The 27,172-nt window shown below is 34.8% G+C and overlaps 1 protein-coding gene across 12 annotated transcripts in view; it reads right to left on the bottom strand.

Moving 5' to 3' along the window:
* Window positions 1-333: 333 nt before the first annotated feature.
* The window catches only part of KLHL13 (kelch like family member 13), a gene marked incomplete at its 5' end in the record, with an annotated part of 324,985 nt that continues 298,146 nt past the window's right edge, over window positions 334-27,172 (bottom strand). For all 12 annotated transcript variants that reach the window (XM_081125982.1, XM_081125986.1, XM_081125985.1 and 9 more), the window contains 5 exons: window positions 334-1,945; window positions 3,658-3,771; window positions 10,023-10,818; window positions 21,222-21,418; window positions 21,931-22,063. In XM_081125982.1, coding sequence (XP_080982108.1) covers window positions 1,458-1,945; window positions 3,658-3,771; window positions 10,023-10,818; window positions 21,222-21,418; window positions 21,931-22,063 — 1,728 coding nt within the window. In that variant the 3' untranslated portion in view covers window positions 334-1,457. The remainder of the gene's footprint in view (window positions 1,946-3,657; window positions 3,772-10,022; window positions 10,819-21,221; window positions 21,419-21,930; window positions 22,064-27,172) is intronic.

Genomic DNA, 27,172 nt, shown 5'->3' with positions numbered 1-27,172 from the left:
CCCTTCTTATTAGGCAAGATGGATCTTCTTGAAGATCCAGGAAACTGACCTTATAATTTAGACATGTCCGGTATTATTTCTGTGGGAATGAAGAGCCAATTAGCATCTGCCACAAACCAATTCCTCAAAGACAACCAGCAATGAGTTTTGACCAATGAGGTTAGACCTGGTCAAATTCTTTTTTTCCTTGAATGAAAGTCATTAATATGAATTAATCCAAGCTGTTCAGTGCTCTGAGTTTTGCTCACTTGAATCTTACTAAACCAAAAAAAAAAGAGGGGGGGTATTTAATAAAAGGCAAATCAGACAATAATGAGATGCTTCAGACCAATCTGACATTAAATGCTTTTTATTGAACAAAAAGATAAAACATGGAAGTTGAATTCACTGAGCAAAAGCAGCTTGTCCGGTGAAGCTGCTTTACTTTGTGCTAAATAACCTTACAAACTGAGAGTATACAGAATACATACAATATGCAAGTTACCTCAACAGCAAAGGAGAAGGTGTACTTTACAGTTTTGGAAGGTAAAATTTGGTCAAGTGACAAATTTTTTGATCAAAATTTCCAGCCCTCATCCACTTACTTCGGCATGATTCTACATAAGTGCATTCAGTATATACATACTGAATTCCCATTTTAATGGAAGCTGCTTTTTGGAAGAAATTTTAATTTTTTTTACATTTATTTGACATGCCACTCAATTTTTCAAAGTTTTGTATTTGATATTTCTATGTGTGTGGATGTATTTATACACACTTTTCAAACTCCCAACCCTTGTTTATAAAGGAAAGGGGTCATGCTGCTTTTTTAAGAATTAATATTGGTGAATTTCAGTTATTCTTTCTCCTGTGCGTCTAAGAAACTTTATATGTTCTCAATGCACCCACACACACAGGTGGGCTGACAGATATGTCAAAAATACTTTATGAACAGAGGGAGACAGCTCATTCGAGTTGGCAACCTTTTGTCTATTGTTTTCTGTTGGAGTAGGCTGCCTCCCTTTGACACTTCACAGTCAAGATGAAAGGAAAACTTTTTACTTTGAAGCCTAGTTAGCACAGTTGTACATTTACTATAATCCTCCCTCAATGTGATTTATTAGGCTTTCTAATGTAAGATGACAAATACCTCATACCCAGTACACAGCATCAAAAAGTACTGAAGAAACATTTTAAAGACAATCACTTGGGGGGGGGGGGGTTTCTGTTTTTTTGTTTTTGCATGTTAAGCATCAGCTTCTATGGGATACATTTCCAGAATGGTTTTGTTACCACTTTATAAACACTCCAAGCCAAACAAATAGCACAAATAACATCAATGTTGTCTTTTTTCCAATATCTGTATCAATTACCAGAGGCTAATCCTAACATACACTATTTAAGGGGAGGCAGGAAAAGAAGAGAATCATGACACATTGCAAAGATAGGACTACAGCATCTTAGATGTAGGGATGATCTTAAGGTGCAGAAAGAGGGGACTCTCTAGACGGTGATGGTGTGGTTTCTTCAGGTGGAAAAACCGTGAGTGTGCAAGCTCGTATGCCACCAAGGGACTCTGGGAGATCAAAAACCTTATGCCATTCATCTTTATCTGGATCATATTTCTGCACTATCTCTACCATACAACGATTATTCCAGGAATACCCACCTACCACATAGATTTTATTTTCAAAGACAGCGACCCCAACATCACTCTGCCCTCTTAACATGGCAGCAATTGGGGTCCACTGGTCAAGTATAGGTGAGTAGTATTCACAGCTTAGGACATCATCATAATCACTTGTTCCTCGGAAGTGATTGCCACCAATGACATAGAGCCTTTCCCCCACTGTACACATGCAATGCAGACCTCTGACAGTGGTCATTGGCGCCTTCTGGATCCATTTGTCAGTATCAGGGTCAAAGCACATGAGCTCCTTTTGGAAAGTGTCATGAGTAATTCCTCCTAAAGAATGAAAACAATAGACATGAGGTATGCAGATTATTATAAAAATGCAAAAGTAAATAAAAGGCTCTCTTGTCATAGATAATTAACTTCTAGCCTCAATTATGACATTTTATAGCTTATCTATAGTATTCTTATAAATGTCTGCACTCTATAAGTACTTTCCCTGGATTATAAAGAAAATAATATTTTTATCTTCTTAAAAAACAAAATATAGTTTATATTATTGCAGTAACTTTCTCAAATAGAGACCCATCAAATTTAAGAGGCTTTACTGAATGAAAGTAAATTTTGCTCACTTTTAGAGTTCAGTCTGCAGTAAATTCCAACTACAAAGCATCATTCACTCCTAATACTTTTTAGCAGGCACCCTCTGGGTGCTGAGCACAGGGCTGGAGCATTTAAATTCTAGGTGCCCATTTCCTCACTTGCTAAATAAGAATATCTACTCTAATTATTTCATTAGGACTGTAACTATGACTACGAATTGATATAAATCAAAATACTTTGGAAAAGTTGGAAGTGTGCAAAGTACAAGTGTAGAAAAATATTCAGAACTGTTTGTTTTTGTAGAGTTCTTGGTGGCTGGGGTGAGGGTGGGTAATGTCATGTCCTATCAGCATGGACATTTACAAAGCTAAAAACTTAAATTGCTGAATATATATGAAATTTTGTATGTTCAACAGTTGGTTGCTGATTGAGTTGATATAATCTACAAAGTGTATTCTTAGATCACAAGTAAATCAGTCTCTACAATAAAAGAATCAGACTGTACATTCTGCAGATTAGGGAGAGAACTAAACTAATTTTCAGCCATATCATTCACAGTTCTACTCTTTAGTGGCCAGATGGAAATCACTGTTTTTACTTGTCTTTTAATATTTTTTCTGTACTTTACAGAATTACCAGAAAGCAAAAGTGTTCTTTGGTTTGAAAAATCAGCTATGGTTCTTACCCTACTCTTGATTGTGAAGGTCATATATGCAATCTATGCTAGTCATGCCAAATCACCACTACAACAATTCAGATGTCATTTTCCCCCAGCGGATTTAGAGCTCTCATTATAATGGCATAGCATCTACACACAGAAAATAGGTAGCTGGTATAAATCTTTGATTAGTGGAGCATATTATTTTCTGGATGACCCAATATAAGACATCCCATAGTCGCTCATGAATTTAACACCAAAACCTGCCAATCACACATTCCAAGATTTTCACTGATCCTTCTTAATTACAGATTTCATAAGGCAGTGTTCAGAGACTGAGACAACAAACATCACCTGAACACCTTTGTTCTCATAATGTAACTGCTGGCCTGGCACTGGCAGGCCCTCAAAAGGGGGACACACTGTCTGACGCAGTCTGTGTCTGGGCTAAATAAGAACCTGCCTAAGAAAGAAAATTTGAATACTGGAGGTGAATATTACATTAAAATAAGACTTTTATAAATTCTATAGAAGGATGATTTAAATATCAACAGTTTGAGACTGTAAGTTGTTAGTGGGACACTGTAAGCAAACTGTAGCCAGTTCAGAATTATTAGAAAAATATATGTGCATGTGACCAAAATACATACATCTTTTAAAATCACTGTAAATTATATTTTGATTATCCATTTTCTAGATTATTTTTCTTAACATTATATAGAAAGATGGTGACAGTTAATAGTTTATGTATTATATTAATTATATTTGAATCATAATTGTTTACCTGAAATATACATTACTCCTCCATACACAGTTCCAGCATGGCCATAGTGAGGCTCACTCATTTTGGCAACGTAGGTCCATTCATTTGTTCTTGGGTTGTAACATTCCACTGTAGCTGTTGTTAAAAAAAAGAAAGAAAAGAATTTATCATTTCAAATTTAGCAATTAATTATTTTTTAGGTGGAACAATAATAATATCCAAATAACTGAAACATATCTATTTTAGGTATGAGATATTCTTTGGGGTCTTATATTAATGATTTAGGTTATATTAATAATTTGAATCATTAATACATGTTACATTAGACTAGATACTTAGTGTAATAATCTAACACATTTCTGTCACTGAAGAAACCACTAGGATTTCTTTTCTTCTTGTATCTTTATCATTTGACATGTCTTCCATTTTTAAAAATGTGGGAAGAAAAGATTTAAAAAATCATGAGGAAAAATATTTAAATTCTAGGCTCCCATGTTGATGCACCATATAGAAAAAAAAGGTTATTAAATATAAAGCAAAATTTTAAGTTGAGAATAAAAGTATGTACACTGCCTGGTGTGTGTTCTCATGCTTATTGCTTTATTTCATACCCAGACTACAAAATGGACACTGACAATAATTTTTCTACATCTATACATTAAAGCCAATAGTTTGTATATACCCAACACTGTTGCAGCCAGTACTGCTCTTAACTTGAAAATGATTGGCAGCAAAATATGAAGTGAAGATTTTTATTAGGGGTACTTCCTCTCAATAATAAATTTAACAACTTTAACATAAAGTATTTTGGAAAAGTGACCTCAACTTATTTAAATATCAATTTGTTATAACCTCAAAAATAGAACAGTGACAGTCCAAATAGTAAATGTGAGCCTCTTTTAAAAGCACAAAGTCCAGGTTGACTTGAAAAGTTTATAAGATTTTTGCAGACACTGCTGGTTGCTAACCCAATTCCTTGTCTCCCCCAACACTGCTTTTTTCTTAGTAACAGAACCATAACACTCTCAGGGAAGTGCTGTGCCAAATTTAAAATAAAATTCAAATTATGAAGTTCCCTTGAAGCTGGAGTTGATCATATAACATAGTTCTAGATAATGAAACAGAAGTAAAAGTCTACTGAGTGGGGCTATTTGATCAAACCACTAGAATAAGGTTTTGCTACTTGCAGCCAAATGAAATTCTCACTGATGAATCAGCCTTTGAACAAAGTTTCCTATTAAAAAGATAACAGGAGAACAGGCAAAACTAGAGAGATGGAGAGAGAGAATAATTTTCTACTCTATTCAATAATTTCATTTCTTCATCAAATTCAGTATGTGAAGTACTTAATTCTCCTCTAACGACACCTTTTATTAATTTCCTTTTCCACTTAGTTTGGATTTGAGTTTTCAGTCTTATTTCAAAGGCTTTTACTATTCTCATTCTGATCCACTCCCTTGTTGGTTTTGTTCTTTGCTTCAGGCTTAGACCCTTACCAACTCTATTTCTTCCAAACCCTTCCATCAACTAGCCAAATCCTGCAAAATCTTTCCCCCAAATAAGGGGGTAATTTTTCCACAATTATTGGCGAGCTAAAACTGCCATATATCCCAGTACTGTTTTTTACTATGTCCAGTCACTGATGTCTTTTTAAATGTGCATTTCCATTTGCCTTTAGCATGACTCCGATCTACTTGACAAGCAAGATCCAACTGAATGGACATTATCATCTCTCTCTCTCTACACTTATAGAAAATCTAGTATATTGATTGATCAGCAAAGTAATTAATGGTAAGGTTTTAGCTGATAAAAAGTAGTCTAATCACATCCTATCAGTAAAAGGGTTTTAAAAGATGTCCAGAGATCACCTTTCCCACCTATTTGAGGCGAAAGACGGGTTTTATTATAGTTCTATATTTTTCTTAACAAAGAACTCTACTTTGAACTTTGAAATTTCTAGAGTGAAACAGTCTTTCCTTATGTCTAATTCAATCTGTTTTGATGCAGTTTTGAAACTAGTTCCACTAGTTTCCTCTTATTCCTTTTATACTGAAGCTAGAAATTAAATAGCTATTTACTCTTTATGATCATTAAAATTTACCTCTGTAGAAAGATAAAGCTATTTTACTGTCAGTGAGTTAATTGTATCTTCCTAATAGAGGTTATAAGAATCATCTATATATACATCTTTACATATATAATCTATCTATACATATGTATAATTTCTCATACAGAAGCCCCTAAGTGTAAGATGACTATTAACCACCAATAACATAATAAATATATAATAGTTGATCATCCATAAACTTGTGTTCTTCTAGCTAAATAATCCATCTCCTTTAACTCTTCCCATCATTTAATCTCTAATTTCTTCATGCAGAATTGCTATTATTAGTAAAATCAATAATAGTTTTAAAACAGAATATATTTAATTAAAAAGTGTATATACATGCCCTTATTCCCATTTCCCATATTTACAAGGTGAGTGACACAACCTTGAGTGGATAGGAGGGGAAGCAAGGGATGATTCCAGGCAAGGAGCTGGAGCCACAAAGCAGTGGTTCCCTCATAGTCTATGACAGCTGGGGATGGTAATGAGGTAACTTGGAAAATCTAGAACAGGGATTCAGGCAAGCTACAGCTAGGAAGTCAAATCCAATATGCCATTTGCTTTTGTATGACCCACAAGATAAAAATATCAATGGTTGTTACATTTTTAAAGAGTTGGGGAAAATCAAAGGAAGAATATATGAAAATTGTATGCATTTCAAATTTCAGTCTTCTTCTTACATAAATCTTTATAAATTTTCTATAGTTGCTTTTGCAATATAACAGCGAGTTCACTAGTTGTGAAGAGTTCCTATAGCCTGCAAAGCTGAAAATATATTTTCTGGCCCTTTACAGACGTTTGCTGGCCAGGTATTTAAAGTAGAGACCCTCCCCAACTTAAGAATTACACTCAGGTTGCCTGTTTCATATATATATTACCAAGAACCTTATTTCCTCAGGTGATTCCACTGGAGTCCAGAATTGGCCCAAAGGGATGATGTGGAACTTACTTATTCTTTGGGATTTCGAGAGAGATTAGGCCTGAAAAAAAACCATTTGGACAATGATGGCTCCCATGGGGGGGGGGGGGGATAGGCTCTAGAATCCTACAGTGCCAGCTACTGATTTGTTACTTAATGAAGAAAACCCCATATCCATTAAGGGATATAGAGGCATTTGATAAATTTCATCATTATTGTACATTTACTTGAAAAAAAAATTAACTTGTTTTCTATAAATTATTTCATTATTTGAAAGCTTGACTTAAATATCTGAGCTGTCATATTTCTCTTCAATATAGAAAACCTCAATGGGAGGTCGATTGCTTATATGACATAATTTTGAAAGATGCCAGAAATAACTGACTCCTTTTTCACTTAAGTGACAGCTAGCTATTTTTAAGCTGCTCCTCCTTTCTCATTGTACCTGGTGTCAAAGGAAGGCAGTGTTTCTAAGGAATTATATTTCAGCAATATTCCAGGCTCATACACACACTAGTAGTATCATTTTTATGTACTGTGGGCTTGTACCATGCAGTCCATGAAAATATTTTAAAAGGCCAAATGCATTAAAATAATCTAAAATGCCTTGCAAATGCTGTCACTTTTCATAGTTATATATAGGCAACGGTTATCGCATGTTTGAAGAATGAATGATGCACTGGTACTAATGAACCTGTTAAATTGTTGAAAGACCCTCCTGCCACCCATTCCTACCCCCTTCTCTATTTATACAGGCATAAAAATATGTCTACGTAATGAGTTAAGATGGGAATGTTAAGTTATTACAGCAAGTTGTGTGTGTGTGTGTGTGTGTGTGTGTGTGTGTGTGTGTGTGTGTGTGGAGAGAGAGAGGTGGGGTTCCATAAAAAAAAATGCTTATGGAGCAGGAGAAAAGTTAAAACCACAGCTTCTGTCTGGAACATTGAGAAATAAAAACAGGAGTTTCTTTAGAAGTGAAATCTGCTATTATGCAAAAACAATGGGCCCAAGGTAACTGGAAAGGGAAGCTGACACATGTGCTTTTTTTATTTATACAAAGAGAAACATTATTAACAGAATTCAGAAGAACTCATTGATACTATTCTTTTGGAATGCAATCAGGGTAGATTACATCAGGCTTGTTTATCTCACCAATAGTGTGACAAGATGGGACAGTTGACTCCTTACTCCCACTTGGGTTTAGCATAGGAGGCATGCTAAGGGAGTGGGATAGGTCCCAGAAAAAAATGAAGCCTCTTGCTTCTTGGTTTTATGTAATGTCTCTTTTTGGCCTGAAGGTTCTCCTGGAATCAAGAATTTTATTTTGAGTGCACTTATTAAGCCAATCACATAATTTATAAAAACAACTTCCAATATATTTTAACTTAAAATAATTAGTCTAGACTGGATTTGCTGAGTATGCTGATTTTAAGGGAAACAATAATTTTCTACAAAAGTTTAGTTACTTATAGATTATAGGAGATGATTTTAAAGGGAAAGAATATCAAATAGTTGGACTTTAAATGTTTCTTTTCACTTTCAAACTGAAACACAGAAGATTATTTTTTTTCATATTTCATTTATTTTTATTGCTTTCTTATATTATCTAGGACCAGTAATATACTCAATGACAAAGGTGACACTGGGCACCCTTCTCTTGTTTTTAACTTTAACATGTTTCTGAAGTTTTACTTTAAGAATGATGCATGCTCTACATGCCATGATGCTAAATTAGCAGAAGACTATTTTTAATAAGAGATAAAGGTGATTTCTGAAGGTCATGAGTAAGGAAGCCAGACACTTTCCTGATGGTAGTCTACTTCTTGTTCTCCACTAAATATAACATGGGAAGAGCTCAAATAGGGTTGGGACCAAATCTGGAAAAAAACAACACTCCAGCTTCTTGGTTGTATGTAATGACTCTCCTTGGCCCGAAGATTATAAATTCTCAAAAGAATAAGGCCTCTAATTAATGAGGAACATATATTGAAAATTTAATAGCTGCATACTAACAGGAGTGACAACATCAATAAGCAAGCACTGACTGAAAAAATGGAGCTATTTCCTTTGAAAAGAACAATTTCAAGAGAACCACTGACTGCCAGGGTTGATGACCTATAATTTGTGAACTTGTAAAGACTATCTTAGATGCATGGTTTTTCTAAGAAAGCACCAAGTCACTGCTTTCATCTTGTGGATATTTCCAGACACAATAAATTTAAAATAGTATAATAACATGAAAATAGTGTGTAGGGGTTGACTGAGGGGAATTAAAATGACAATTCTACACTAAGGGTACTGATGCTTCAAATGCTTTTAAATGTCTGATTATTAAAATATATTGGGAAACCTGTGTGGTTCATGATTATGGTACCTAGTCCAAAAGCCTGGAAGGTTTGGTCTTAGAAAAATATCACTGTGACAACAAAGGAGAAAAAATTTGGTAGCAAAGATCAGTACCATTAAGATCATGCCACTAACAAAAAGGGTTTGAGAAGGTGAAAAGTAAAAGAGTTGAAAGCAGTTATTTTTGTCTCCGATAAATAGCTTACTCTCAAATCCATTAAACTACTTTTTATTTCTTAGAATAGTGAAGAGAAATATTCTCATAATTACTCTGAATTTATCCCAAGCCAATGTTTAAAATTTTCCCAGCATTCTGAAGCCTGGAATACTGACAACTACAATGACTCTATAAAAAAGGGAGAATAAAAAAGGGAGTGGGGAAAAAAAGCCAAATAATGATGGTAATGACAGATACATAAGGCATGATATAAAATATGGTCTTCCTGACTTCCCTTTTGGACACCAATATTATTCCAATTTTATCTAAAATAACAGAAGTATACTTTCTAGTTTTAATTTATGTAGCCAAAGAATTGCTATGTTAACTGTACATGTGACCTCTGATAGGTAACAGATTATGTAAAAGAAAAAAAACAAACAATAAAAATCAGTGCTCTGTAAGGAAGAATTTTAACCTGTTCAGTAAAATAGTATGTGAGCTTTTAAAAATGAAAAATGAGGAAACATGCCTAACTTCTGTCCAAGATTCTATTAGAATTTAAATTAGCAGAATATACCTTGCAGTTGAACCTTCAAGATGAAAACCACACATACTGCACAAATCAAATATTCTGCAACATACTGATGTATTTATGAGATATAATTTGTATCATGGACAACAGTATATGCCCAGATAAGGCATAATGTTTATCTCTGATATTTTCTAAAAAAAAAAAAACAACAAAATAACAAAACCAGTTTAAAATGTAACCCTAACTACATTTTTTATCTTCATTTTATAGAACTGTTTATTTTATGATTTGACAAGAATTTCGGAGTAAAGAAACTTACGTAGTTCCCCAGCTGCATTGCGCCCACCAACTGCATACAGATATCCTTTGAGGGCACTTAGGTGGAAGAAGGTGCGCTTTTCATTTAAAGATGCAACTTGCATCCATTTATTGTATCGAGGATCAAACCTGAAGACTGTATCAACAGCGGTTTTTCCTTTTGTGTCATAATTACTCTGTCCACCAACGACATAGAGGAAATTTCCAATGACGGCAATGCCGTGCTGGTACCTTGGGGCATCCATAGGGGCTAATGATTTCCATTCATGGGCCTTTTCATCATACATGCGCAATTCCTTGCTGACAACCAGCTGCTGCCTCAGCACTCCTCCTAGTGTAACCAAATGAGTGGTGTCAGACCGAATGGCAGTCCTGTCTGACTGCATAACTGGCTGCATATACGGCATCATTTGGTAATTGCTGGCTTCCAAAAGAAGATTCACGCAAGTATTGTCAGTTCTCATGAAATCTACGGTTTGCACGTAATTAATGAGCTCTTGTGGTGTCATCAGTGGAAATCGTATGTTCTTCATTAATTTTGGAGCAAAGTCCATCCGAGGCTCTTCTAGGCGTAGCCAGCGACAGGTAGCCTTAAAGAGCTCAAGTTCAGTGCAATGCTTAAGGCTATTACTGGAAAGCACAAAGGCAAGACGCTCAAAAGGGAGTTTCAAGAACTCCCCAGTGCTCAGCAATGCAGGAAAATTCTTCAAGACGAAACTGTTAACGTATTTATCCACTTCTGTCAGATTGTAGGTGTTGGCAATCCGTCCAACTTCAACACAATTGTCTAAAGTGACCTATTAAGCCAATAAAAAAAATTAAAACAGAGCTACTTTCAAGACACTCACATCTGGATAACACAAATACCTGTTCTAGAAGAAAAGTAAATTATGCTTTTTACTGTCCATATAGATGCAAATAAAGATTCTTACCTAAATACATTAATGATCTAAAGAGAATTCACAAACCACCTTTACCTAATCAAATAGAAGGGTGACTAAGAGAATATAATCATTCAAAATTAGAAGGTTAGAAGTTATTCTAAGAAATAATGTTACTACTTGACAATGGCCAAAATAATTACAGTAAGTCCTCAATATCATCAGTAGGTTCTTTGAACTGTAGTGAAACAACAAATAATGAAAGTAATTTTACCACAGGCTAATTAATATGAACAGTTCAATTCTTACTGCATCTCATTAACATTATAATGAAACAATGTTATTCAAGGACCTACTGTACTTTTCTCTCCTTAAAAATGTGTGTTCCTCCTCCCCTCCCACAAGAAATACTAATAAAATTCTGGCCAGATGGAAATTTTGAAAAAATAAAGGGTTATTCTATTATGGTTCATCTCAATCCTCTTCTCAGTCATGAGTCTTAAAAGTAACTCAGCTAGCAGATCCACTAACAGAAAAGCTCTAATATCTGATTCTTAGATTTCTCTTTCATGTGAACAGGCTTCATTCATTGTTATTCCTTCATTCATTACTATTTCATTTTGATTCCTTCAAAAGTTATTGCTTATAGTAAAAATAATTCAATAGGACAATTATTCCTAGAGCGATTTTATTTTCCACATTATTTACCTGGAAATATAAGCAACACAATCACTTTCATGAGGGTTGGAATAGGTGTGTGTACATCAAATTACTGATGGAGTTTCTGGTATCTATGATATGCCGTGTAGTTTACCTTAGCCACTGTTCTTACTCTCAGCATTGCTCTAGCTCTGCCTGGAGTCAAAATGAGCCCAGAAAAATTTCTCCAGCACAGAGGAAAATATGCCAAAACTGGAAACCAGGAAAAGGAAAGAAGCTATGGAGAGGATCCTCTTCTGCAGGAGCTCTTTTCAATATTCTAATAACTGACTGGTCAAAAGAGAAAAATTGTATTACCAGTGGGGAGAGGCCCTTGTCCCCAACCTTTTGCTCATGGGGGTGGATTTCTTGCGCTATCCCGAGAAAAATAATTTTCTGATACTCACACAGGAGAGCAAGTGATTTTTATTTGCATGGAATTAAATCCCCGAGTTTCCAAGGTCCCATTTTCCTTTGCCCCACCATAGAAGTGTAGCTGTGGCTTCAGCAGAGCTAAAATCAGAGCCAGTGTCCAGAATTTCCTTTATATAATTGAGCGGTATCTAGTTCAGCATCAGGCTAGCTTAGTTTGTGTTCCCCGCTGTAGTCCATTAGTCCATTGCACATGGGGTCCGCATGGCCATGGGCCACATGGGCGAATGCAAGAGAGCCAAGAGCAACAAGAGCCAAGAGCAACAAGGGAGTGAACTCCTTTGTCTATGGGTTATGTATTCCCAAATTTTCACGAGCTCTCATGGGGGTCCACCCTCCTAGTCAATGATTTTGTTCCCAGGTTAGACTGATAGGGAAGCACGTTCCCTATGTCACCCCAACTTCATTGCATATGTATTCATTTTCCCCTTTGTTGGACCCCTTCTCCCAGTGATTTTCAGGAAATGGGCCAGTGGTTCCCTGGGGAGTATAAAGCTGCAGCTTCCTGGTGAAGCTGCCCAAATGACCATGCTTATAATGTCTGGCCTTCCTTTTGCTCCTTTCCTATTATTAATAACTAGCTAGTTACAATGGTATCAATATCAGCAAATATTATGCAAGGAAGAACTCAAAACACAAGCCTACCATACAAATGTCTGGGTGTATATACAAACAAAGAGATGGTCACAGGCAAAGTATTCAAATGTTTTTTAATTTAGTCAGGGTGTCTGTTCACAAACGTCACATAAACCTCATTAATGCAACTGTATGGTTAACAGATTGGCATTCGGTTGAGAGAAAATTGGCTAATCCTTCTATTATTTAAAAGCTGAAATGAGACTAAAATCATTATTCCTCTGTATAAAATAACAGCCTAGTTAAGATATACCACTGAAAGCTCTAATGTTAATACACACACACAACACATATTTATTGCTCAAGAATTTGAACTCTTTTAAGCAGCTGATTTGATTTACTGAAATTGCCAAAAAGTTTTAATTGCTTGTTATACTTAATAGGTATGTATTAAAAAATACCTGAAACAGCCCAGCCGCCGTGACTCAGTGGTTAAGCATCTACCCATGAACCAGGAGATCACGGTTCAATTCCCAGTCAGGGCACATGCCCCGGTTGTGGGCTCCATCCCCAGTGGGGGGTATGCAAGAGGCAGCCGATCAATGACTCTATCATCATTGATGCTTCTTTCTCTCCCTCTCCCTTCCTCTCTCTGAAATCAATAAAAACATATTTTTTAAAAATACCTAAAACATACTTGTAACACAAGAGAACTAGAAAAAATAAATCATTTATGGAACTTTTGAAATACTTCAACACTGTTTAATACCTTCGATTTCTAATATAGTTAATAAAAAGTATATTTTAATCCAATTTTAGGAGTGGCAGGTTGGTGTCTCGTAAAATTTTTACTTGTGTAAATGAAGTTACAGTTAAGATCCAATTGCCCAAGCCACCTAAGGTAGAAGAGATTCCTATTTAGAGTAATGGATCTACTTTCTGAGACAAGTAAGAAATAGCCCTCCCCCAGAGCAAGGGTAATTTGCATTTTTATACACATTTACTACTACAATTAAGCAAAAATTGGTAACAATGCAAAAATAATTCCCAACTGTGCAGATTCTCATCATTATTGATATGGTTGCAAATATAAACAACAAAAAATGTGTACTTTACATAGGCAAAATGATACCATCAGTTGTTACCAAATTTAAAGCATATAAAATAAGCCAAGATGAAAGATTAGAAACCAAACTGTGTAATTTATAAATAGGATCAAAGTATTTAGTTCCTTCCCCTTTTCTCTCTTCAACTTTATCCAATAAGAAAATAATTACTAAAATAACAGGATACAGAAACCTACCTTTTATTTAAGGGCATTTGGAAAATATGAATATGCTCAGATACTGATGCACAGAACTGGAAAAGACTTTGACAGACCACCTAGTCAGTACAGATAGCTGCCTACTCTTTTTTTAGAAATCACCAGAGAATGGAATTTCAAAACCTTCCAACTTGTCATCTTCTTGATAGATAGACTAAGCAGTTTCTATAGCTTGTGTACAACAGCTACCACACTGTGGCATATAACAAAGGTTAAATACTATGATTATAAGCAATATAAAAATTAAAGATGTGATGATAGATACAACTAAAAATAGAATATTGTTGAATTAACAGTAAGTTACTAGGACCTTATTAATTTAAAAAAGAGACTCAAATAAAAATATGTAATAGGAAATTAATTTTTTGAAGTGCATGTGATCAAAGATAAAAAGTTAATCATAGACTATAAAGATTATAGAAGCAAAGTCTAAAATAATACTTAAAATAATAGTTAATATAAGCAGATAAAAATGATGGCATAATGATAAAGAACTTTTGGAAAAATACAGGATTATTCAATGATGGTTCATTTCAATCCACTTCTTAGTCATGATTCTTAAAAGTGCTTCAGCTAGCATATCCCCAAACATTTAGTCTAGACTGGCTTAAAATAATGGACATGTGCAGTAACATAAACATATAATGTAAGTCATGTATATATTAGAATACATTACATTTTCAAAATATAAAGTTTAAAGCTTGTTTTAAAAATTCATAAGTAGAAAGAACTCTAATTTCATCTGAGCATATAACCTGGCCAAAATTCCAGAGTTATTATGAAAGCTAATTCAAATAATCACATTAGCATTTTAAAGGATAGAGAAGCAAAAAGGAACAAAAATTCTCAACCACTTATGAGAATCAATAAAATTCATTTTAAAATAATCAAGTGCACACTTAAGTTTCCTTGATATAAATTATTCTATTGTAATCAAACAACCTTCATGATCATACTAAAGGCAGTTCCAAGTATCATAATTTTCAATGTGGCATTTTCATTAACATACTGGTACTCATTGCTGCTATATTAAATTCAAATTAAATAAAATGTAATATACTTTAAATTAAATTTAAGTAACCTATCCTAAATTAAAATTAAAATAACACCCAATGCACCCAAACACTGTCATTAACATAATTTGATATTTTAATCACAGGTTTCATCAGAAATCTGTGATGTTATTTTGTTGAAGATCAGTATCTTATACAAATAAATTACCATTTATGGGAAAAAAAACACAAAGCAAAAGTAAACAAGTATCAGCTCTGGCCAAGCATCTCAGTTGGTTGGAGCATCATCCCAATACTCCAACGTTGTAGGTTTGATCCCTGGGCAGGGCACATTCAAGAGTCAACCAATGAATGCATGAATAATGTGGAACAACAAATTGATGTTTCTCTCCCTCCTTTCCTTTCTCTATCTAAAATCAATCAATCAATAAAAAATTTTTTCAAAAAAGTAAATAAGTATCTGCTTTTGTCCTCTCAAGGGAAATGCAAAGACTAAGAAATTAATTGGCAAATTTTGGGGGACTCCTCAGACACTCAATGCACCAAATTCTCCTCAGTGCTGTATAGTTTATTAAAATGAAAGTCTGACATCAAGCACCTCTAATGCAGAAAGAGAAAGCATGTCCATAGAAAAAGACTGGGAACAAATCAAACAAGCTACTTTGGGGGTCAGAGGATATTTTCTTCTGGGCCTCCTTCCATAGGTAAGGACATCACAGGACATAGGGAAGGGACATTTGGGTAAGAAGAACAAAGGAATGATTAAAAAACAAAAACCTTCCTCCTCGTCTTTGTCTCTCTTCAGAGTCTAAAAGCCACTTGAGTTGGATATTGATAGTGGCTCAGTTGGTTGGGCATCATCCTGTGTACCAAGAGGTTGCTGGTTCGATCCCCTATCAGGGCACATACCTGGGCTGTGGGTTTAATCCCCAGTCAGGGCACATATAGAAGGCAACCAGTCAATGCTCTCTCTCCCTTCCTCTCTCTCTCTCTCCCTCTGTCTAAGCATGTCCTCCAGTGAGGAAATAAATAAATAAATAAATAAATAAATAAATAAATAAATAAATAAATAATCTATCTTAAAAAAAGAACAACTTGGAGAATCCAGCTCTCTTCTTCCATTACACTTTGAATGCACTTACTTTATTGGATACAATATTAGATATTATAAGGGATTTTGGGGGGAAGAATTGTTTTTAACCCAGGCTGGGCCTGTTCTTCCCTTACAGAGTCCTATACGGCAGATGTGCAAGAATAAGGTGGTTAAAGTTATAGGCAGAGGTGATATTTAACAATCAGCAAAGCACAATTTGGGTACCAAATAATCAGAATAGATGCTCAGCCATAAAGAAGCAGTATCTGGGTACTACCTGCTAAAATATCAGCCTTGACAATAAGGAAGGGGAGGAAAACAGTTTGATTCATTGTAAAATTATCTATGCAATTTTTTCTCTATTTTGCATTAAACCTTCCCAAAGCAAGCAAACTAACAAACAAAAAGTATTATCTGAGCCCGGCCAGGCGTGGCTCAGCAGCTGAGCGTTGACCTGGGATCCAGGCGATTGGGGTTCGATTCCCGGTCAGGGCACATGCCCGGGTTGCGGGCTCGATCAATGACTCTCTCATCATTGACGTTTCTATCTCTCTCTTTCCTTCTCCTTTCCTTTCTCTGAAATCAATAAAGATATATTTAAAAAAAAAAAAAAAGAATTATCTGAAAAGGCATTTTGTTATAATTGTTATGAATAAATCCAATTTAGATTAAATAAGTAATGTGAAATATATGTACTATACAGGAAATCCTTACATCAAGAAGAATATTCCCAAAGCTTGCTGCTGCTATCATCACCAAACAGCAAAAGAAACTGTCTTTTCTAAAAACGTCTGATTCCCTTCATTCTTCCCTTGACAGAACCCCTTTTCTCTCCCACATTCTACACCTCCTTTGTTTTCCACCTTCTCCAAACCTTCACTACCCTCAGTCATGTCAATAACATTTCTGTACATTTCACTGTGACCCAACCCAATAATAAATCATTGGTAGAACCAATGATATACCTGTGTCAAGGGAAAAAATAAACATAACTTTTAAAAATGAGTTTAAAGAAGAGTATCACCAAGTCAAAAGCACAATTGCCTCTTATTCTCTGATTAAATAAGCCTTTATATAAAAATAAAATGGTTTCTTGTTCACTTTCATTCAGTACTGTTTATTCTGTATAACTGTATATTTAAATTGTAATGTTTCCAATTCAATTACAAATGTCCTATTTCATCAACCTTACGTTAAATTGGGTTTTGTATGCTAGCCTGTAATCTTCCATAACAGTAATTCTGTGGGGCAAATGCTAGATGTTACAAATTCTAACTTGTAAACAAATACAATAAACAAAAATTAAACTACAACCGGTTTGTAAATCAGGGCATGGCTGCATGGTATTTAGCATGCTGTAGCAAAGTCATAGGGATAAAACAAATGTAATTTTAATAGGTATATAACTAAACAAAGGTAATTTTCCATAATCTCAATGATATATAAAAGTGTTTTTCATTTTACAGAAAATTTCAACTACTCTGCTTTATATGGTTCACTGTCATTCTTTTGTATTCACTTCCTAGTCTTCTTTTCTATAATTACCAAGAATATAATAATAGCAAGAACAAAAGTGTCAGGTCTTATAATCTATAATAATAATTACCACCTAAGAAAAAAGTATTACCACAGAGGATGGCAAAGTTAAGAGGAAAGTGATTCTTGTTCTATTGAGCCAGATGTTCTATAATAGAAATCTGATGTCTCTAACCCACAAAGGGTAAGTGTGGTTTTATTATAGTATTTAAAGTTATCATTCAAAACTAATATATAATGCTTTGTGTGTTATTTGTTGAGTCATATTTAATGTACCAGTGCTCTTCATCATCCACACAAATGATTAAGAATGGGATAGGCCTTGGCCAGTGTGCTCAGTGGTTAGAGTGTCAACCCATGCAGCAAAGGGTCGTGGGTTCAATTCCCAGTCAAGGGCACATACCTGGGTTGCAGGTTCCATCCCTGGCCCCAGTCAGGGTTCGTGCGGGAGGCAATCAATAGATGTTTCTCTCTCTCTGTCTGTCCGTCTCTCTCTCTGTCTCTCTCTTTCTCTCCCTCTGCCCCTCCCTCCCTTCCATTCTCTCTAAAATCAATGGAAAAATGTCCTTGGGCAAGGATTAACAACAACTGCAAGAAAGAATGGGATAAAATTGTATCAGAGCTAATTTTTCTAAGAGCTCAAACCTAAGTATTATTTCATTTATGTGAACTATAATCACACTATATCATTAAAAATATAATCCTATTTCCTCAAAATGATTGATTTAAGCACACAATCCTTAAAACATGAGATTGTTATATTTTAAAATTATCTATAATAACTTAGCTTGTGGGATAACTAAAAAGAGACAATAGTGTGGTGAAGGCCTGGGGTGGGGGCGAGGGCAGCGTAGAAGGGGTCAATGGGGGAAAAAAGGGACATCTGTAATACTTTCAACAATAAAGATAAATTACACACACACACACACATATGATGTTGAAACTTTCAGTTCTCGTAAGTAGAAAAGGCACCCAGGGCTACTGTTTTTTCTGATTCACTTGAATTTCTGAGAAAGAAAGGGGAAATAAATAGAGTGAGCCTAAACATTTAACTAAGAAATTGGAATGCATGAAAGAATAAAGAAAAAAATGGATTTTACATAATCCTTAAACTAATAATCTACCAACTTTTCTCAAAAATTATCATGGATTCTGAGAGGGAAGATTTCCACAGTAAAATCACACAGACATATCCCAGGATGAAAGATAAGTGAATAGAATGGTGGTCAGAAAAGAGATGATTCCTCAAAGCTCATGGGCAAGAAAATTCTAAAACCATTAGAGATAGGAGTAAACTAGACCACAAGTAAGCTTTGTCAGGGACAAGCCTAGAAATGGGTTTTAGGATGTCTGCAGAGGACACTAGGAATGAAGAATACAACCTTTAAGACAATATTAACTGTGTGTTTTTTAAAAAAAGATATTTCCAAAAGAGTAAAACATATAGTTAAAATAAATGCTTCAAAAAGGTTAAGGAATCAACATTCTAATTATAGGAATTTGTTAATATTGTAAAATTACTGTGATATCACCTTTAAATAAACTTGTTTTAAATAGAGTTATCCAGAACAAAATTATTTTCTAATACTGTTATTTCAACAATTGTCTACTTTCATACCTCTTCATAAATTGTGCTTTATCCAGTTTGGTACTTTTCTTTCAGGTAAAGAAACTGATCACAACCAATGTCTAAAATTGTAAGGACTAAACTTTGGTATTCGAAAAGAAATAGGTCAGCAATGTTGCTTGTTAATGATCAGTTCCAAAAAATCACGACACTGTGACTAGTTTGGCTCAGGATGACCATATGTTGCTAGGATCAGCGTAAAGCAGAGTCTATAAATGTAAGCATTAAGTGTTATTATTAGATTAATTATTAGACTGATACATTTTTAAAAGCATATTCAATACCATTCACTTTTCCTGAAATGACATTGCTATATGATGTCAATGGCACAAAACTAGAGGAAAGATGTGTATAGCTCTTGAGGTGAATGGCTGTGTATGATTAAATTAAAATTAATTTAGTACCCAGATTCAGTAATGAGGACAAGCAGCATCTTGGGAAATACACAAACTTCACTTGGGTTACCTGTGCAACGGGGAAGACAATAGGAGTCAACACTCTTAACACCATGCTGCCATAAAAACCCTTAAAAATAGCAGTTAGTTTAAAAGACTAAAAGTAATTATGAGACAGCAGTCTGAGTACTTGAGAATGGCAATAAGGAAACATAGCACATTCTCAATAGCCCAGATAAATGAACTGTTGGCTGACTTTATAAGATAAGGAGCAGCTTATTAATAAAATCATTAAGGACACATTCTCTTGAAACTTAGGGTTTTAAAGATAAGGCTCCATGTTTAGTAAATGTAATTTTAAAGGCTAACAGCAATTATTTACCAATATTACCATAAGTATGAGTTAAAATCAATTATAGAAAAATGTATTTTCCATCAATATAAAAAATATAAAACATCAAAATTTACTAATGTCATAATTTTCAATCACAAAAGCAAGCTCTAGAAATTTTCTTGGCACTATTTCTTTCCAACCAAAATATTTTGTTTCCCAGAAGTAAAATTTAAGGGTCTCAACTAAAATAAGACACTGTCTTCAGGAACAAGATGACTGCTAAGCAGTTCATTGGTTGGTACTTGTATGTGCTCTCTCTCATCTATTAAAGAAGGCTAAAAATGATTCAACGGGTGATGTGTTTCGATGGACTCAAAACTTATATGTTTAAAGGTCTACACATAAGTGTTAGTTCTTTTCAAGATCTAACTCCCATATCTAAAGGAAGAAAAAATATTGCTGAGCCTATTTTAAAAGACCGAAATCATATCAAGCATCTTCTCGAACATTTACACCATGGAATACTATGCAGCTGTAAAAACAAAGGATCCTTTACCCTTTGAGACAGCGTGGTGGGACCTGGAGAGTATTATGCTAAGTGAAATAAGCCAGTCAGAGAAAGACAAGTGTCACATGATCTTACTCATATGTGGAATCTAATGAACAAAAGAAACTGATGAACAAAATAGATCCAGAGACATAGAAGCATGGAACAGACTGATGAATCTCAGAGGGAAGGTAGGGATGGGTAGGGGGTGAGGAGAGATTAACATAAAAACTTATATTCATATATTCATAACCCATGGACACAGACAAGAGTGGGGTGAAAGCCTGGGGGGAGGGGTACAGGGTGAAGGGGATCAATGGGGAGAAAAGGGAACATTTGTAATACTTTCAACAATAAAGATAAATTTAAAAAAATAAAAAGACTTCTAGAAGCTCAAATTATAGTTCCACAGAATTCTATTTAAGTCTGTTTATATAAAATCATTAACATGAATAAAACCAAATTAAAATTATAACATTATCAAAAAGATTAAGGTATATATTGTTATCAAACACGATTACTGCCTGGTGTCATTTGTTTACACAGAAGGCTTTTCTTAAATGATTCTCTTTTGTAAATATACATCTGTATTGGTTTCCTCTCAACTTGCTTACAGACCACACACTACGTGACACCTCTCTGTAACAGTCAAAGTTTCACATGTCTACACAAAAGATTGGTAAGTCTACTCAAAACAGGGGATATCAGAGTCTACTGCAGAAAAAGATTTGAAAATGTCTTACCCCAGATATGAGAAACACTTTGCAGAAGTCCAAAACTGGCAGAATCTGTAGAAAACTGGCAGCTTCCAGTGTGTCTTGAAGGTTGTCCATATTCAGAGAAAGTTTTGCAGTATAAATGAAATCAATGATTTTCCTTAAACCAACTTTGCTCACGCCATGAAGCTTAATGCACATTAAATCTTGTTCTTTCATTCCACCTTAAATAAAAAGACATTCAATTAAATTAAGACATATACTTTAATTAAAGTCACACTCACTTCTGCTGCTAATTAGATACAATAAAATCAAGAAAAAGTTTTATTCTGTGTAAGCATTCATGTCAGTTAGGCTTCTGCATAATTTATAATTAAAAGAATGTACTTTAAAAGAAATATCTCTATACTAATGTTCTCCTGTCACTTCATATCTTTTGATGAATTAAAGATTATAGTAATGGGACCCAGAGTCTCGGATGCCCATTTATATATGTGTCTGGAAAAGAAAAGCTGTGAAATAAAAGAGGGAGGCAGTATGAAAGAAGTACATACATTTCCCAAGTTTAAAAAGTGCCACCCACAACCACACTTACTGGGTATATTCCTTTTGAAACTGTTTCTTCTTATAAAGACACAGACTAAAAGAGCTGAATGCACTTTAGAAATAAAAAGATTTAAACATGTATTTTTCATATTGTTTTAACATGGATGCAGAGTTTAAAAGGGTGACCTACCTGTGAACATAGCTTTGAAGTAATCACTAGCAGAGGCCATCATGACACGATGCACAGGGAAGGCATCATCTGTGTCACCTGGCATCAGGGTCACATCACAAAGCAAGCCTTCATGTCGAAGCTGGTCAAAGCCCTACAACAAGAACAGGAGTTGCACCACTAATCAAGGTAAAATGGGTAGACAAATCTCCATGTGCTAAAATTCTGTTCATATATTAATGAGTGTGCGACCTATTTGGAAAATAAAAACAATAGACTAATTACTCAGAAAATGATAAAACTGAACAGCTTACTTGATATTTGACAATATTTAATTCACTGTAGGGAAAAGATAAAATTAAGACTAATTTAGATTAAAAATGAATAAGGGGAAAGGTATATACATTCACTTTTTTTACAGAACCAGTGGCTTTTACCTTATTTTGCAAAACAATTATCATGTATACTTTCATTTTCCCATGTGCAGAATTACAGTGCTAGACTAACATCCTTTCCATAATAGTATATTTATTAAAAGTCCTTTTACAGAACTTTACTGATACCTTATTTTTGTTTTGTTTTTTGTTTGTTTGGTTTTGAGAAAGAAAGGTACAGAGTATCTGTGTGGGCTGCAAGACAGGAGTTCCTTTTTACCAACTAGAGTGTTCCATCTCTTCGAATTAGGGATTGTGTCTTAGGTATCCTTGTACTTTGTACCCTTGCTGCTGCTTGATCAATTATCTTTCAAGTTTCAAGTTTGGGATTTAATTATCTTTGGAAAAAGGAGCCCAGGAGACCCGACGTGAGACATAATTGTCCCCAAATACCTAAAGTCTAGTGGAGAATTAATAGGCTAGCAACCACAGAACAAATAGACAGTTGTTTCTTTGGTCTACTCTGGGGAGAATGAAACATGTTAAGTTTATAATAGGAGGGTACATGGAAAAAAATGAGATAATATTCAATATAATAATAAGGCTCAAAATGAAGATTTTGGCAATATTGAGTGTGCAGTTTCAAAAATGGAAATACATTGTTATAAAAAATCATAAAGATACTCATATAAATTACTTTCTAATAATATAATGTAATATAACAGAGAATGTAATACAACAGGAACTAATAGCAAGGATTATTCTATCCTCTTCATATTTTAATGACCTCAAATGAAACTTTTATTTAAAATTGTGTTTCATGGATTTACGAAGCAAAAGGCATGACATACTGAAAAATGCAGTTTTAGAAATATTGATCCTACACATATGTATGTAATCTAAATCTCAGTCTAAACATTTTCTCATCATAATTTTTAAATTGCTTTTTAAAGAAAATGCTTGGATCTACAGAATTGGAACTTCAAAGAGATAATGTGATCCAGCCACTTTCTCTCTGGAGATATATTTTTATTCCAAAAATATTTATACAATATACATATACTTTAGAACAGGATTATGTATCATAGTTTTCTTTCTCCAACAGTGATTGACATATGTTTTTGTTCACAAATATCAAATCTTTCAGGAATGCCCCTTTCCTTTAAAACACAAACATTATATACCCCACCCTCGCTATTTTCCACTTTTCATTGCTAAATCATCTCCGATCCCTGTTATTTATTAAAAGTAGATGTAAAAAGAGAAGTCAATTTTAGGGGACTATTCTCATGCAGAAGGCAAGAAGTGGCTTTTTGAAAATTCATATATGGCATCTAAATTGCAATAAGTGTAAGGGGATTGCCTTTCAAATGTAGATGAGCATGGGAAGTACTGAATGCAACCACTGTGAGTGGGGATGGGGTGGTCTAGCACCCCAGAAGTAGGAAAGTAACCATCAGCTAGAAGAGTTGAGGGACTAGCATATTTGAATTCCCCAGTGCTTGGCACTTAATAAATGTTCCATTAATAAATGAACAAACCAAATTTCCCCCAGCAGCCACCACTTGGTATTTTTAAACTATGTAGTCACAATGGGCAGAACTTTAATTTTCTGTCAAGCTAGCTCAAAACCAGGAACTTTATTTGTGAAACTTCTCCCAATAATAAAATAAATTGTACCTAGTGTTGATTTGTGGTAAACTGTACAAGCCATGGTAAGGCAAGAGAAATTGAACCAAGGTTTGGGGGGAAAGGGTTGCCTCCCAAGGGATTGCTTTTTTCTCCCTTAGATAAATACCACGCTCAAAAAAATTAAATATATGGTTGTTGTAAAAATATGAAACAATATAAATTGAAAACTAAAAGTCCACCTCTTCTATGTACTAGGAGTAACTACTGTATATATATAATTGACCCTTAAACAACACAGGTTTGAACTTTACAGGTCCACTTAAACCCAGATTTTTTTCAATAAATACTGTAAATGTATTTTATCTTCCTTAAGATTGCCTTAATAACATTTTCTTTTCCCTACCTTATTTTATCGTAATAATATAGCATATAATACATATAACATGTAAAATATGTGTTAATCAACTATTTATGTTGTCGGCAAGGCTTCCAGTCAAATGTGGGCAATTAGTAGTAAAATTTTTGGAGGAATCAAAAGTTATGTGTAGATTTGTGACTATTCAGGGGGAATAGGGGTGTCAGCACCCGTTACCCCATGTTGTTCAGGGGTCAAATGTACTTCCAAACCTCTTTCTATACATATATGTAATCTACCTTTGGCTTATATGTATACAGGATTTTTTAAAGTGGAATACTATACATACTGTTGTACATTTAAAAAATTCACTTGAGCACATAACATGGACAGCCTTCTGTCTCAGCACACACAAAGCTACTTCATTCTTTTTGGTGGATTCATAGTATTCCATAATGGGACATACCATAAATTATTTATCTATTTCTCTCTGGTTGGACACTTATGTTGTCTGTCAACTTTTGCCATTATAAGCAATGCTGCAATGAATCTACTTGTACATATACTTACTGGTGTGAGAAAACCTATGGAAGATATTCTTACAAGTGGAATTGTTGGCTTGAAGAATATGTACTTTTAAAGACTTAGCCACTGGCAAGTTAAAGCATATGGTTTATCCTGTGAAGTTTATTATACCTTGGGTACTGGCTAAAAAGAGAGATGTCAAGACACCAATGAGATGAGACTAAGTACTGAATGTTGCCTTATTTTATTTTTATTCACCAAATAATTATTTAATCTTCTTCTCTGAGCTATATGTAGATAATATTTTGAAAGGTAATCATGGCTTATCTAGTCCAAAGCAATGATTTATTTTCTTCCATTAAAAAAATCACCAAAAAACTTCTTGGCTCATTCATAAGCCCTCCTGTGTTTCGGACATTCCTACAATTAGTTTATACTGGAAATTGAGTAATGTCAGGCGGAATTTATTATTCCTTCTTTTTCCCTATGAAAAAAGGTATGGCCAATGCTTCCTGTATCATGATCGGTGTCATTTCTCATTTGGTCCATATTCCATAAAACTATTTGTTGAGGTATGTATTCAATCCTCAAATTCTGAACAGCTCATCTAGACACCAGGAACTTTTACTCTCTTCAAAAATTCTATCATTTTGCTTCCCCTTACATGATCTTTTGAAAAATCCTCTAATCTTCCTCAATATAATCTGGAGTCCCCAAAGAAAGGAAGCTAAGGCCCCTAGATCACCTTTGGTACATTCTGAGTAGCTTCTATTCTAAGCTTAATTTTTCTTTGGCAAATTGTTTGCTTTTGTGAGGTTTTGCATTTATTTTCAGTGCATATAGTTTCCCTTTCTGTTTCACAACCTTTATTTTCATATGCATAAGTGAATAATCTCACTCTCCAATTCCATATTTGCCAGTTTTATTCTTAATTATTGCTATCTCTATCGAAATAAGATCTGTTTAGATTTTTTTTTCACACAGATTCTAAATATCTCGCTTGCATGTGGTTATCTGGATATCCCAGCTCTGTCTAAAGAAAAAAAAACGAACACTAAAATTCCTTCTACAACACAATTTGTTGTACGGAAGAAGTAAGTCATTTCTCTAAACAACTTTTATATAGTTAAGTCCTCATTTAACATCGTTATCAACTGAACGACTTAGGTTCTGCGACTTAAAGTGAAACAACATATAACGAAAGCAATTTTACCACAGGTTGATTGTTATAAACAAGAGTTAAGTTCCTATGTTATCTTATCAACATTATAACAAAACAATGTTGAATGAAACAATGTTATTCCAGGACCTGCTGTGCTCTAATCTTGTGGAGAATGCACACATTAACAGAATAGATTCAATGACATGGAAGCATAGATCAGACTGACGAATGTCAGAGGGATGGAGGAGGGCGGGTGGGTGGAGGGGGAGAGATTAACCAAAGAATTTATATGCAGATATGCACAACCCAAGGACACGGACAATGGTGGGGAGAGGGACTGGGGAGGGGGATGGGATGGGGTGGAACGGGTCATTGGGGAGAAAAAGGGACATCTGTAATATTTTAAACAAAAATAAAATTAAAAAAAGAAAAAGAAAAGGGGGGTTCTTCTCTACAGTTCTCATCTGCCCTCTATATATTAGTCTCCCATTATCCACAGTTTCGCTTTCCATGGCTTCAGTTACCTATGGCCAACCCCAGTCTGAAAATATTAAGTGGAAAATTCCAGGAGTAAACAATTCATAAATTTTAAATTGCATGCTGTTCTAAGTAGTGTGATGGAATCTCATGCTGTGCTGCTTTGTCCTGCCTGGGGGGGATGTGAATCATCCCTTTTTGTCCTGCATCTCCATGCTGTATATGACCTCCACCCACTAGTCACTAAGAGCCATCTCCATTATCAGATCAGTTATCATCATAGACAGAGAGGAGGAGGGGAGAGGGAGAGGGAGAGGGAGAGGGAGAGGGAGAGGGAGAGGGAGAGGGAGAGGGAGAGGGAGAGGGAGAGGGAGAGGGAGAGGGAGAGGGAGAGGGAGAGGGAGAGGGAGAGGGAGAGGGAGGGAGGGAGGGAGGGAGGGAGGGAGGGAGGGAGGGAGGGAGGGAGGGAGGGAGAGACCACATTCACTTATTATTATAGTATATTGTTGTGATTTTTCTATTTTATTATTAGTTGTTGTTAATCTCATACTGTGCCTAATTTATAAATTAGACTTTATCATAGGTATGTATGTATATGAAAAAAGATAGTATATACTGGGTTCAGTACTATCTGTGGTTTCAAGCATCCAACAGTGGTTTTGAAACATATCCCCTGTGGATAAGGGGAACGTTTTATATCATTAACTCATATATATCTTCCACTATATAACTTTATAA

Source organism: Miniopterus schreibersii (assembly GCF_964146895.1).
Source record: "Miniopterus schreibersii genome assembly, chromosome: X".
Classification (NCBI taxonomy): Eukaryota; Metazoa; Chordata; class Mammalia; order Chiroptera; family Miniopteridae; genus Miniopterus; species Miniopterus schreibersii.
Note: the sequence above shows the minus strand (reverse complement) of the source record. Positions and strands in the feature narration are given on the sequence as shown.